The sequence below is a fragment of the Pieris napi genome, chromosome 9, assembly GCF_905475465.1.
Source record: "Pieris napi chromosome 9, ilPieNapi1.2, whole genome shotgun sequence".
In the NCBI taxonomy this organism is placed as follows: domain Eukaryota; kingdom Metazoa; phylum Arthropoda; class Insecta; order Lepidoptera; family Pieridae; genus Pieris; species Pieris napi.
The window spans coordinates 8026395-8039661 of record NC_062242.1 but is presented as its reverse complement, the minus strand read 5'-3'; the positions used below and the strand labels follow the sequence as shown (position 1 = coordinate 8039661).

Below are 13267 nucleotides of genomic sequence, written 5' to 3'. Positions count from 1 at the left end.
GTATATATACTGCTATATATTTCCTCAGTTTTTCACCACTATGTTTGGTTTAGGAAGACTGAGAGACGAATGTAAGATTTTTTTTAAATAGTAATAATAGTTAAGTTTGGTGTTTTTTATAGTGTAAATAAATCTAATATATATATTTCTCGTGTCATAATATTCGTTCCCATACTCCTCCGAAAAGGCTCGACCGATTCTTATGAAATTTTATATTCATATTCAGTATTCTGAGAATCGGCTACTATCTATCTATCAAACCCCTAAGTGATAAGGGGTGTCCACCCCAAAAAAAAAATATTTTTTTTTGTTTTTATTTTTTTATGATAAAGCATACAAAAATACATACAACCCCGAATGTTCACCCCTCTACGATCAACCCCTATTTTTTATTATTGTAGATATGTAGTTATTTTTATTAAACTAAAAAATGATTCCTAGAAATAATACATGGCAAAACAAACGTTTGCCGGGTCAGCTAGTAAATGTATATTTTTGGCTTTTATAGTGTAAATTGTACTTACCGATAACAATCTCCAATGCCTCCTTCTGAATGTTGTTCTTAGCGAGGTTGTTGTAGACACAATTGGAGGCAGAGGCAGAGGCGTGAGGCCGTTCAGGCTTCTTCACGGCTAGCACCAGCTTATGAACCCACTCGCCGTGTTCACCCGTCGCCACTTCCATTACTGAAAATTGATATTAAAATTAGAATAGAGTTACACAACCAGTAGAACCACAACTAATGCGATTTGGCTTCACAATATCTGTATACGTTGTTTTTACAAGCAAGTAACAACTGTGTGCCTATATTTTAGGAAAGTATTTCGGATCAGGAAGATGCAAGTTTTCTCACGATGTTCAACTTCACCGCATGAGTATGCCATGTAGCACATACTAAAGTATTGAAATTTTAGCTCATAATGTAGACAAAGAGCATATATACCTAGGTAACACTGAACATGTTTAGAAAATTAAAAACGGCTTAATGTAGAAAGTTGTCAATACTTTTATTGCTTTTCGAAGTAATCTCCGTTCTTCTCTACACAAGTCGTAATAAAACACTGACCGAAAGAATTCTCGCGTTAGGTTTATTTTCACGTGTAACATAGTTTTAGATTTGCCGCCCATTCACAAAAACAAATGACAAATGAATGCAATATACTACATTAGGTTACCAATGAGTTCTAAAATTGAAATTCAAAAAAGTTTTCATTAGCAATGTTTCTAACTGGCCAATTCTAAACATTTTCAGTGTTACCCACGTATATGAAAAATACTGAAGAATTGCGATTCTATATTACAATCAAGTCGTCTCCAGTACAAACTATTAAAGAGAGAATTACAACTACAACAAGTTACATTAAATTGTTAAAGCTAAAAGAATATTAGTTTCTTACCGGGCTTTGACAAGTAATTAATGCGGCATAATTACAGATCTAAATAAAATTTACAAATTTAATCCCGATTTCTTCAGATTATTTACTTAGCTCGTGGTTTCTTACTTATAAATTCGAGTTAAAATAAAAAAAAACATAATTTACCGTAATCAGCTGGATTGTGGTAACTGGGACAATGCAGGCCCATCGTCGACATGAAAGGAACTAGATCCTTAACAGAACCCTGATATATACACTGTCCTTCCGCCAACGTGTACAAATTGTCAAACATCTCAAACAGCCTCGCAGAGGGTTGATGTATCGTACATATGATGGTTCTTCCACCTCTAGCTAGAGACTTTAACAACGATATACATTGGAAACAAGAGGAACTGTCCAACCCCGACGTTGGCTCATCAAAGAACATCACTGGAGGATTATTAACCAACTCCAAAGCGATGGAAAGCCGCTTCCTCTGACCGCCAGACAGATTTATTGTTCGCGTATCCTCCGCTTCTTTTAGACTTAACATAACAAGGATTTCGTCTATGACAATCTTCTTGTCGTTGACAGTCATGTCTTTGCCGAGTTTGAGGTTAGCGGACACCGTCATTGCTTCTCGGACTGTTAAATGGGGCAGAAGACAGTCATCCTGCATGATGTAGCAGGATAACTTCCTGAAGCGTCGGAGATTCCTTTCTTTGCCGTTGATTAGAATTGAGCCACTCACGTTTGAGGTTCTGGAATACCATAAAATAAAAAATAAAATATGTTTATTATGGAAAATAAGATACATGTATCACTTATTCCACGTCATTAAATTTAAATTTGTAGGCATCCCTACTCATCGGCAAAGAAGACAGAGGGTGTAGGCCGAGAGAAAAAGCCGGCGTAAAAAACTCTCGGTACTCTTTTAAAATATCAAATCATCAAACAACACTTATTTTAAAACAAATATCGCAAATTAATTAGAGGTAGCCTGTCTAGCACTAGTCCCAGGCCCTTTTATCAACTAGATAATCGTTGACTTTATAGTAAGCCTTTTTACACAGCTTTTCTTTAAAACATTTATTAAATTTATTGAAAGGCAGAGGTAAAAGAGCCTCTGGGATTTTATTAAAGAAGAGTATCCCTTTCCCCAAAAAAGAATTACTAACTTAACATAAATTAACATAAACTACCATAAAATTATTATAAGTAATAGAAGAATTCATCTTTTATGAATTTCACCTGCCTCAAACAAAAATGTTGTCAATGCAAAGACAATGTAAGTTGTAACCAATTGTTTACTATCATTGTTCTCGGGATATCAAAACGTTTAACACATAACACTAAAAACAAAAAGATAAATTGTATTGAAAACATAACAGACACTCGCATGTTATCATATAATTAGCGAATTGTCGAACGGAAATGACGCTCGCTGTATATTTAAAAAATAAATTAATAATATTTCATTATGAATACTACTATCAGAGCGGGAGAACAGTCTACATAGATATAAAATGGTACAATTTTAAAATTGATTACTCTATACCTTACCTAATTTAATTAGTGTATAATTGAATGATAAAATCATTTATTCATATTGGAACACTAATGGACGGATAAAAACAGGCGGTTTAAATTTAAATTTACTACCAGCCTTACGATTCTGTAACTCAATTTTCGAACTCACACAGCGGTTTTCGCAGCGACGGTCGCGCTCAAATCAGACGTGAAGCAGTCATTTTACGATTTGGCATTCTGATAAGGAGGGAGCTTGTAGTTTATTGTTTACTATCGAGAGATCGAAAAGTGAGTAACAGAATCGCAAGGCAGTCCCGAAATCAAGGGCGCAGAGTGGGCGAGCTGGAAACTCTCCGCCACTCTTTTGAATCGCCAAGTTTCTGGTTTACAAGGGAATTGTAAGGAACTGCACCCATGCCCCTTTTTTTTTATAGAACGGGGGGCAAACGGGCAGGAGGCTCACCTGATGTTAAGTGATACCGCCGCCCATGGACACTCTCAATGCCAGAGGGCTCGCGAGTGCGTTGCCGGCCTTTTAAGAATTGGTACGCTCTTTTCTTGAAGGACCCTAAGTTGAATTGGTTCGGAAATACTTCAGTGGGCAGCTGGTTCCACATAGTGGTGTTTAGTTCCATCATGTTTTAGGATAAAATTTAATACACAAAAACTTACTTGTATCCAGCAAGGATATTCATGAGGGTACTTTTCCCGGCACCAGATGGTCCCATAATAGCTGTCAATTCACTGGACCTGAATGTACCATTGATGCACTTCAGTAGAGTTTTATACCCTCGCTTTCTTCCTTCACTAACTGAGTAAGAGAGATCTGAGAATTCTATGTCCACAGGCGGTCGCTTGGGCAGATGTGTGAGGGTGGCCATTGGTTTCTTCTGGCACGCAGAACCGTTGGGAATCTTCGGGACCAGAGCCATGGCTCCAGCTCCACCGTTGCACAAGTTAATTTGTGAGCCCCTGGAATCACCATCACTCAAATTAGACATCACTTCAATTATATTAAGTATGTTTATAAATTAAACAAGAATTCCACTCAGACTGAAACGTAAATAAAAAATGAGCATCAAAGGGCATACCCAATATATAGTTTTTAGAAAGAATGGGCGTTCTCCGTTGGGCTTTACCCAAAAATACATTTTTTGTTTACATTAAATACGAACTTAACCCGAAATTCCATCCGATAAATTCAAGGTTTATATTATTTTATTATATTAGGTATTATTTCTGTTACTGGTTTTATGTGTTTTTTTTTTTTAAAGACAATTCACACCAATTGACCTAGTCCCATGCTAAACTGGTGAAGCTTGTGTTATGGGTACTAGGCAACGGATATACATACATATTATAGATAGATAGACATATAAATACATATTTAAACACCCAAGACCTAAGCACAACACCAAATGCTCATCACATCGATGTTCGTCTCAGCCGGGGATCGAACCCAGGACCCATGGATTCGCAGTCAGGGGTACTAACCACTAGGCCAATGAACGACTCATCAAATGTATTCTGTGTTGATTGTCTGTTATCTGTCATTTGAATTAATTTAACTAGGGCACTGAGTTTGTTTTTATGTATCGCTATGTTTTTATATAAATTTCACAGTAGGTACCATTTTTGTTTAGTGCCTTATACAAATATTAAGGCTTTCTAATCTTTAAAATAAGCCGGCCTGGATGAATAATCTATATAGCATTGTCAACATAACAAAAAAGGTAATTGTTGCGACGTAAAAACCCACAGCGCTTCTTCCGCAGACGAATTGCCAATAACTCTTATAACATGTAAGATAAGAATAAAAAAATATTACTCATGCATGTTTATAAACGGAATACGATTAAACGGGCTCACAAATTATTTGATATCAGCCACAAGGCACGTTCGGCTGCTTAACCTTGAACTTGGAGAAATGCTTACGTAACATTCTTTGAAAATAGCTGGGATTCTTGGTATATTTTTAATTGGATGTTATTTAACATAGAAGTTCGTGCTAATTGAAGTTGTATGTTACATAAGGGTGTTCAGAGATGACAAGCACTGGATCTTTACTGAAAATTTATTTTTTATTACCATTAAACATTAAACATTTCCTACAATACCTAAAATATTAAGTTTTTGGACTTTGAGCACAGGCTGTATGTTCTTTGTTTTACTCCTAGTCGCATTTTATAGTCTACTAGCTGACCCGGCAAACGTTGTTTTGCTATACTATATAATTTCTAGGAAACATTTTTTTAGGTCAATAAAAAAAACTATTTACTAAAATAAAAATAGGGGTTGATCGTAGAGAGGTAAAAATTAAGGGTTGTATGTATTTATGTATGCTGTATCATTAAAAAAAAAAACCTTTTGTCAAAAAAATAAAAAGTTAGAGGTAGACAATCCTTATCAGTAAGGGGTATGAAAAATAGATAGTTTCCGATTCTTAGACCTACTGAATATGCATATAAAATTTGATAAAAATCGGGCAAGCGGTTTCGGAGGAGTATGGAACTAACATTGAGACACGAGAATTTTATATATAAGATTTCATTCTCCATACTTACGAAATTATCAAAAAGTTCAACCAATACAAATGTGTTACATTAGTAGGAGGCTGTTTTAAAAATAAAAAGTATTTATTTATTTTAATAAAATTAAATAAAAAAAGTCATATTTAGACAAATATCTTTAACTATAAGAATACAAAAGAAATTTTAACGTACGAATAATTACTAAATTTGGCGCACGCGTTTGACTTGTAGTTAATCAGCCAATACCTGACACATTTCGATATTTAAATGCAAATATACGACCAAAGTCATTTTGCTCGTCTTTCTTAGTTTTAAAAGCGTGGCGATTACCTACATCGTCGGAGTTACGCCCCGAGAGTATAGCCAGACGCAGGCACTCTCTTCAGCATTATAAGCATAGCATTTAGCATATTAATTATTTTGTTGTATGTGAGGGGTAAATATACAGTGGAAATAATTGCAAAGAAGTTGCAAAGAAAAATCCATCAGCGCACAGGTCTAGTCGTGCACGATAGTTTTTTGTTTCTGCATATAAAACATAATCACTTTCCAACTTATTACCATGTCGAAATGTAGCATGACGGTATAATATGAACTACTGAGAGCTGGCAGAAAGCCAACATTCTCATGCACAACCTTACGTATGCAATGTATTTATAGTACATACATGTATGTAACACGCTCACGTGTTTTGTGGTGTTATTCTAACACCATGTGTTTGAAGATGATCAGTATTTAAAAACAGTACCCCAATTTTAAAGAGGTAATTTTATCGAAACATGCAAAAATTTGTTAAATTTTAAACAGTACCCCAAGAATTTTATCAAAACATTTTTTAGTTTAGTAAAAACCTGTCCTGTCTGGCTGGCATGAGTAAAAGTTAATAAATGTTTAATATACAGGACATGATCTTATCGTAATCTATCAAGGATTGATCTAAGAGTGTGTATCTGTTTGTGGCATTGTAGTACCAAAACGGATCGACATAATATGATGCTGTTTTAACATAGAATTCAATCAAAAAAACAGATGTACCTAGCTACAATACGAGATGCTTTAGTTTCAACAATATATACAAATTTGATTCTAACATAATTTTGTCAATAATCCCTACATAAAATATGTCAATTATTTGTAAAAATGTATACATTTAAAAGCCAACTATACCTAACTACACCCACAAGTAGGTCAATCATCGCTTTACGCAACTTTATACAAAAACCCTACTATTTTACAGTTCAAGCGTGAAAGCGTAGCTATTCTTAATTTCAGCGGGTTTCTAAAGACTTAAGCGATTCGCTTCAATCGCTGAAATTGGTTAACTTCAAACCAAACCTCAACAATCGTCTACCCTTACCTTCATACTCATATAACGTAAACACTCTTTTCGCCTTAAGGCAAGATTTTCGATATGCGATGACCAAGGATAATATAGATTCATGTTTATATATAGCATTTACTTATATTATTTTACCACGAACTATAGTCGCATGAAGCTCGTAACACCCTTCTTTTCTGTGTCGGGTGTTAAAAAATCGATACGACATGCGCTGACTACGCAGGTCTTCATACAAAAAATTACCCTACACTACAAACCCGTCTCAAAGGCGTATTTTTTTCATATTTGCAACTATCTGATCCGACTGGTAGTATTCTATTATTGAAGGAGAATTTTGTTAAATACTGTTTATCATGGTTATATGTATCCGTGCGAATTGAACACCCGCTCTTACGGAGATGGTAAACATCGTGAGGAAACCCAAAAACTCGACCGCGTTTGTCAGACACAAAAGGATGATCGCCCACTTGCCTTTTAGAAAAAAAACAAAAGAAACAGATACAGAATTCTAAGACTCAGACTGAAAGGTAGCACCACTGGTTTTAGCTGTATCATAAAGGTATTTAAACATAAATATATACGTGGTAATAATAATCACGTACTGGGACGAGAAATAAGTCATCTAGTGTCTGGCATCAAGTCTAGAAGAAATTGGAGCACGCCGCATTGTGACGTAGAAGCTCAATACCAGAGACAGTACGTAGTAGCCACGTGACGTCTTCTAAACGTAATTGTATACGCCCACACCGTTGTGCAAATAACAATACTATGGTATTCACAATTTTCGTTTCCTCTCAATGAAATATTTAGTCATTACATAGTACGAGAATGTCCTAGGATTTTGTAGATTCCGCGACGAGTCTCAGGCAGTGCTCTCACTAGTATTAGCAAAATGTCGAGGGCACCGGACCCCTATCTTCTACCTCTATTGCCAGTTGGAGTTAAATTTCTCAGTCTCCTGCCAGAAGCACACTATCTAAATAGCGCAATTTAGATGAGTACCAATTACCGTTATACCATTGGGATTAATTAGTAAAATAAGGGACCTCTTACAATCACGGAATGTTATTGTGTTATTATTACTTTCTACGCTACTCTTTAAATTGTATAGCAACATAAGAATACAACTCGAAATATAAATAGTATAAAATTAATCGACGCATGTCAACAAGGACTGGTGCGACGCCATCTTGCCTAGACAAGCGTTTTGGCGGGTTGTTAAAATTTTTGAAATATTAAAATACCAATTGTAATGGTTTTAAAAATATTGTTAATTAACCTACTATAAATCGACATCCAAAGGCGATGGTATCATGAGAGGCTGAATTACAAAAACAATCGTCACCATCATTGTAATTAGGATTAAAACAATTCCATTATTTAGGCATTTAGACAATGTAATCCGATAAAACCGGTTTTGACAATGTTTTATCACGAATTCAATTATTTATACCAAAAATAAGGACACGGTTTACTACAAAAGCAACATCGCGACTCTTACTTTATTCAAATTATATTATATTGTAAAGACTCAAGGTCTTACGAATAAAATTGATTTTCTTATATATTTGTGTTTTTTATTTTGGCACCTAAGAACGTATAATGGTAATTTATAAACCCATATAAATTACCATTCTGTATTCACGGTGTCTGTATTCGCGGCATATTTATGGAACATATACCCCGCGAATAAAGAGATTCGCGGGGTATGCGGTGATAAAGCTTAGATGATGATGCTTCCCCCCCCCCATCCTTTAGCGAACAGTAGGCTCTGGTGGTGGACTTAACCCCCCCCCCAACACACTCCTCGCGCCACTTTACCATCTTGCACTGGCACGGGACCCATAATCACGTTTCCCCAGGATAAAAAAGGTACTATGACTTGGTTAATAGAACTTCGTTTAAACATTACACATGCATTCGATTCCCCGATAAACAATTAAATTGGCGGGCGGCACAGATCATCACTCACTTGTCATTTAAATTTTAAACTAAGTTCCGTGCTCGTTGAGAATATAACTACTATTGTTATTAGAAAAATTATTATCTAGTTTTAATATAATAGTTCGCATCGTTTTAAATTTAATAAAACTCGTTGACAATAAAATTATACACTCTTACAAATTACAATATTTCCAGACGTAGTCTCATAATTCAATATAGATTCTGTTCACAATGGGTATTTGTTTACGATTGTCAATGCCAATATCACAATTGTCTATGGACGATTGCAATCCAATAAGTTTAATGAAATTGCTATATTTGCTGAAGTATATCAGAATATTTTTCTAAATATGGAAATTGGCTTCGATTAAACAAAACGCGGTGAGCGGATGTCAATTCATTTATTCCAGATAAAAATGTTTTATTAATAAAAAATATCACAATTATTCATACTACGATAGAACTTGCTGAAATTTTTCCATGTTCGTCGACTCACAGATAAAAAATATAGTTTTTCATAGATGATAATTTATGGACCATGCAGGTTTTAATATTTTCTGGATAATTCCCCGACTATGTTGTTGTCGGAGGTATTAAATACTAACGTAAATGGTATTGGTGACCCGGATAATTAAACGCAACTACCTATTTCTTTTAACAATTTTTTGTATGACCTTTTCAGCTAATTCCAGAAAGATGTGTCTTAACCTAATGTTGAACATTATTTCTTTTAAATTGCTCTCAATTACTTTTCCATACATTGAAATCATTCCGGGTTTATGCACACTGTTTCTAGAAATGAATGATTGACCACGCAAAATTTAACGGTATTCATAAAATGTGGTTATCATTCACCACAAAAAGGTCAACCAAAATCAGAATAAACATACAGTATTAGACACCTACATTGAATATTAAAATTAGCCAGGTGACGTAAATTCCGTTATAGCAGCACGGTCAGAGAAATCATCAAAATTCACAAATTCATGAATAAATAAGAATTTTTCTGGTATTGGTTGCTAAGGGGTAATTGTAGTAAACTGTAAGTTCTCGAGATGTTATTTGAAGAGACTGAAGTTAGTATATTAAAAACTTCCGTTATTACGGTAAACAATAAAAACGCGCAGCATTGTTTACGTCGTGCCCTAATTTTCTCAGTACATCCTTACAAGAAGGTTCTGTTTTAAATTGCGTGTGTCATAGTACAGGCGACACACAATAACACGATAAATTCGTAAACTACAACATTTTATAGTTTTTATGCATAATATATTTTATTGTAATTACCTCGCATTACGTCAAATCTAATATTAGCGGCGCTGTGTTAGTTCCTATTGTAAAAGTTTAGTAGCATTTAAATGCTTTCGTTATAAACCATCATTAAATTAAGTCTGTCTCTCTAGCTGTAGAAGTAATACCACTCCGCTTTGGATCCAGTCCAGAATAAAATAATAAATATTTCAAAACTGACCCCAAAACTTGTCCATTATTGAGCTGTTCCGGCGGCGACTTCACCTGTGAGAAAGTGACTTTGTCGCTAATCTCTCCGCGGCTACCGCGGCTGATCAGCGGCAAGTGGATCTGGGTGCCTTTCGACTCCATCTTCTTGTCTGACGTCATCGCTGCCAGATCATCCTGGTAATTCTGAAACGAGGCAAACAATATTTAAGTGAAGAATATAACTTCACAGAATTAAAGCTTTCACCATATACTGGGGACATCGAAAATCAGAAACATTTAAACTTAATTTCATTGTTACTTTTGCTTTGTTGTTACGATTCGAAGTATTCTTCATGAGTTCATGGCATTCATTGATCCAGTAATTGAAATCTACCCGGCACTAATGAGTTACAATTATATGAGATATTGACTCAATTGATTCGTTATGATAGAACAAAAATGTACCCTGTCGTTATTAGACACGAAGAGCCAATTAGTATAAAAGCGTCGACCTTAAAAGAGGTCTTACGTAACCTCACGAAGGTGGGGGTTTACGATCATTGTTCTAAACTTAACTTTTATGAGGGGGATTTGAAATGAGTTCAGTGTTCGCCCACGTTGCCATCCGGGGGAATTGCATCTGTGCTATTCATTTTTGTATAAGCCTAGGTTGCGCCCACGTTGAAATTTCTCTTTACAAAGTGGCTTTAAGTAATCAGGCAGGTTAAATAAGAGTTAGAATATCTATGTAGTTTCATACTAAAAGGCGGCAAAAAACGGACATGTTGGATTTTCTTTGCGTACTACAGAAAAAGTATCTATATCACTCCAGGTAATTTAAAAATTACAATGTTGTAAACCGTCTAAAATTGAAAATATTAGCGTGTTTAATCAATTTAAAAGGGCATTTAAGATACACATGTGAATGAGCCTAGAATATTAAAATCTGCACCTTGTTCGTATTAAGTTTCTCAAGTAAAAAAAATAATTTTGAAATGAGGGATAATGTTGTTTAAACGTTAATGTAATCACACTAGTTGGAGTTAATTATCATTATACCCCATTTCTCTTGAAATTGCTTAAAACTTAAGTACTTCAACAGACAACTTAAGGCACCTAGCTTTGATTATCTTATTAAAACTTTGAGTTAATTCTTGCTGAGTTTAAAGCTGGCATATAACTAGATTAATTGAAGTCGATCTAGATTCAAGTCAAGGCAAAACCATAATTAACTGATGTCGTGTTTCGAATAGAACCAACGTCTTATCTCGTTCTGTACTATTAATTGGTACTACTACAGGTACCTAACAAAAATACCTTTTTAATTTTATATCTTTTCGAATACGTAACTTAAATAATATATAAACTAAATATATATTTTAAAATGAGGGACATGCAGGCTCTAAAGCACGCGAAACATCAGGACAGTTTTAAACTATAGCCTAATCCCGTAAGCGCCAAAAATGTTTAGGGAGAACTAGACAGAAATTCGTTATACATTCTGAAACACGGGCCTAACTTAACATATGGGATATCTATCTATCTCTATATGCCTATACTCTATTATAAAATACACAGCTGCATTTATTCCATATATTCACAATATTCTCACACAAAAGGTCAAGTCTTAGGTCACCTGACTGCCGAGGAGGGTTAAAGGCTAATATTGACTTAATTATGAATACATTTAAAAATGGAACCAGTTCTGTCACAGATTTTACATTAGCAGAAACTGGATTTGGTACAGATTACAATTTAGATCCAAATTTATAAACCTGTTTCTTTTTTCAGGACGAGAGGCAATTCTTAATCTCAAGGTTTGAAACTAAGAGTGATTATTTTTTAAACCATGTTATATAAGCTCTCAAACAAGCACAAGTTAGTAATTGTTAATAATTAGTAGTTTGTAAGGCTACTTATAATTAAGATAATAACGATAATAAAACAACAAATTAATATGAGTTTTCGGGGTAAATGTTCATTAAAGATAAGATGTTACGAATAACGAAGGTTCTGTTTAGAAGAATGAGCCTATTGTTAACTTTATTAATATTATAAATGTGTATATACAGTCAAAACCGTTTACGACGACATAGTTTAGAACAACATACCGGTTATATTGACCAAAATCAAAGGTCCCGACTGAATTCTATTTTATTAGGTTCTTAATAAGAACGTCATCGGCTGTAACGACTATCGGTTTTTACGACAAAATATGAGTAGTCCCTTCGATGTTATAACAGATTTTGACTATATTTCAAATGAATACTTCTATTCTCCAGCTTTGATTTCAATATAATTTTATTTTCGTTCGAGCCCGTATGTTGAGTATTATCTGTGCTATAAATGAATTATACAATTGGATTTTCTTTTTCATCGCGTTATAGAACCGACTTGATTGATTTGATCCTTGTACTTTTTGCAGTCTTCTAACAGTCGTGACTGGGTGCAAAAAGTACGTTTCAATTTAAAGACAGGTCATTGAACCCTGTTAACTAAATAAAACATAGATTTTGTCTGCAAAGCCGTTTATTAAGGTCAGCATTTATTTGCATGGAAAGGTGAATAACCGTGTTTAAAAATTTCCTCGGTCGGGCAAGTCTCTGATATCGATGCACTTAACATTTAATATCCTTGAAGTAATTGTATACATATTAAAACATTACGACTCTGAGATCCAAAAGGAAACTTTAGCTATAATATATAATCTTTGTTAGTATGAATATTTTTGTCTATATTTTTCAGGGATGGTGAATTTTTATTTTTTATCTTTCAAAAAAACTTTAATTTAACTAAAAAAGTAGTTGCGTTGAACACTGTAATCGTATGTACTTCATGTTACATATATGGAACATAATAATGCAATAGATACGGAAAGTAATCGGCTTCGTTTTTTCGATCGAATATGAAAATGTTTATTATCGAAATATAAAAATCACTTTCTGATCACATAATATCCGATTATAAAATGACTTTATCTTCGCTTCGTTTTATCAACTTTCAATGCTTAATGCTTAAAGGTGAAGGATGTGTGTGTTACCACGTTATATTGTCACAAGAATTTCGTTGTTGTGCGGAGAGTTATTTATGATAAAAAATGTTCAGCCGTACAGAGCCAGGCTAGACCG

The 13267-nt window shown here is 34.4% G+C and overlaps 1 protein-coding gene across 2 annotated transcripts in view; it reads right to left on the bottom strand.

Moving 5' to 3' along the window:
- Positions 1-13267, bottom strand: part of LOC125052394 (ATP-binding cassette sub-family G member 1) — a 33551-nt gene that overhangs the window by 4713 nt on the left and 15571 nt on the right. The window contains exons 2-5 of one of the 2 annotated variants that reach the window (XM_047653211.1): positions 10171-10343; positions 3558-3866; positions 1542-2116; positions 525-686 (exon numbers count right to left, since the gene is read on the bottom strand). In XM_047653211.1, the coding sequence (XP_047509167.1) occupies positions 525-686; positions 1542-2116; positions 3558-3866; positions 10171-10319 (1195 nt within the window). In that variant the 5' untranslated portion in view covers positions 10320-10343. The remainder of the gene's footprint in view (positions 1-524; positions 687-1541; positions 2117-3557; positions 3867-10170; positions 10344-13267) is intronic. The other variant, XM_047653212.1, reaches the window with a different exon arrangement.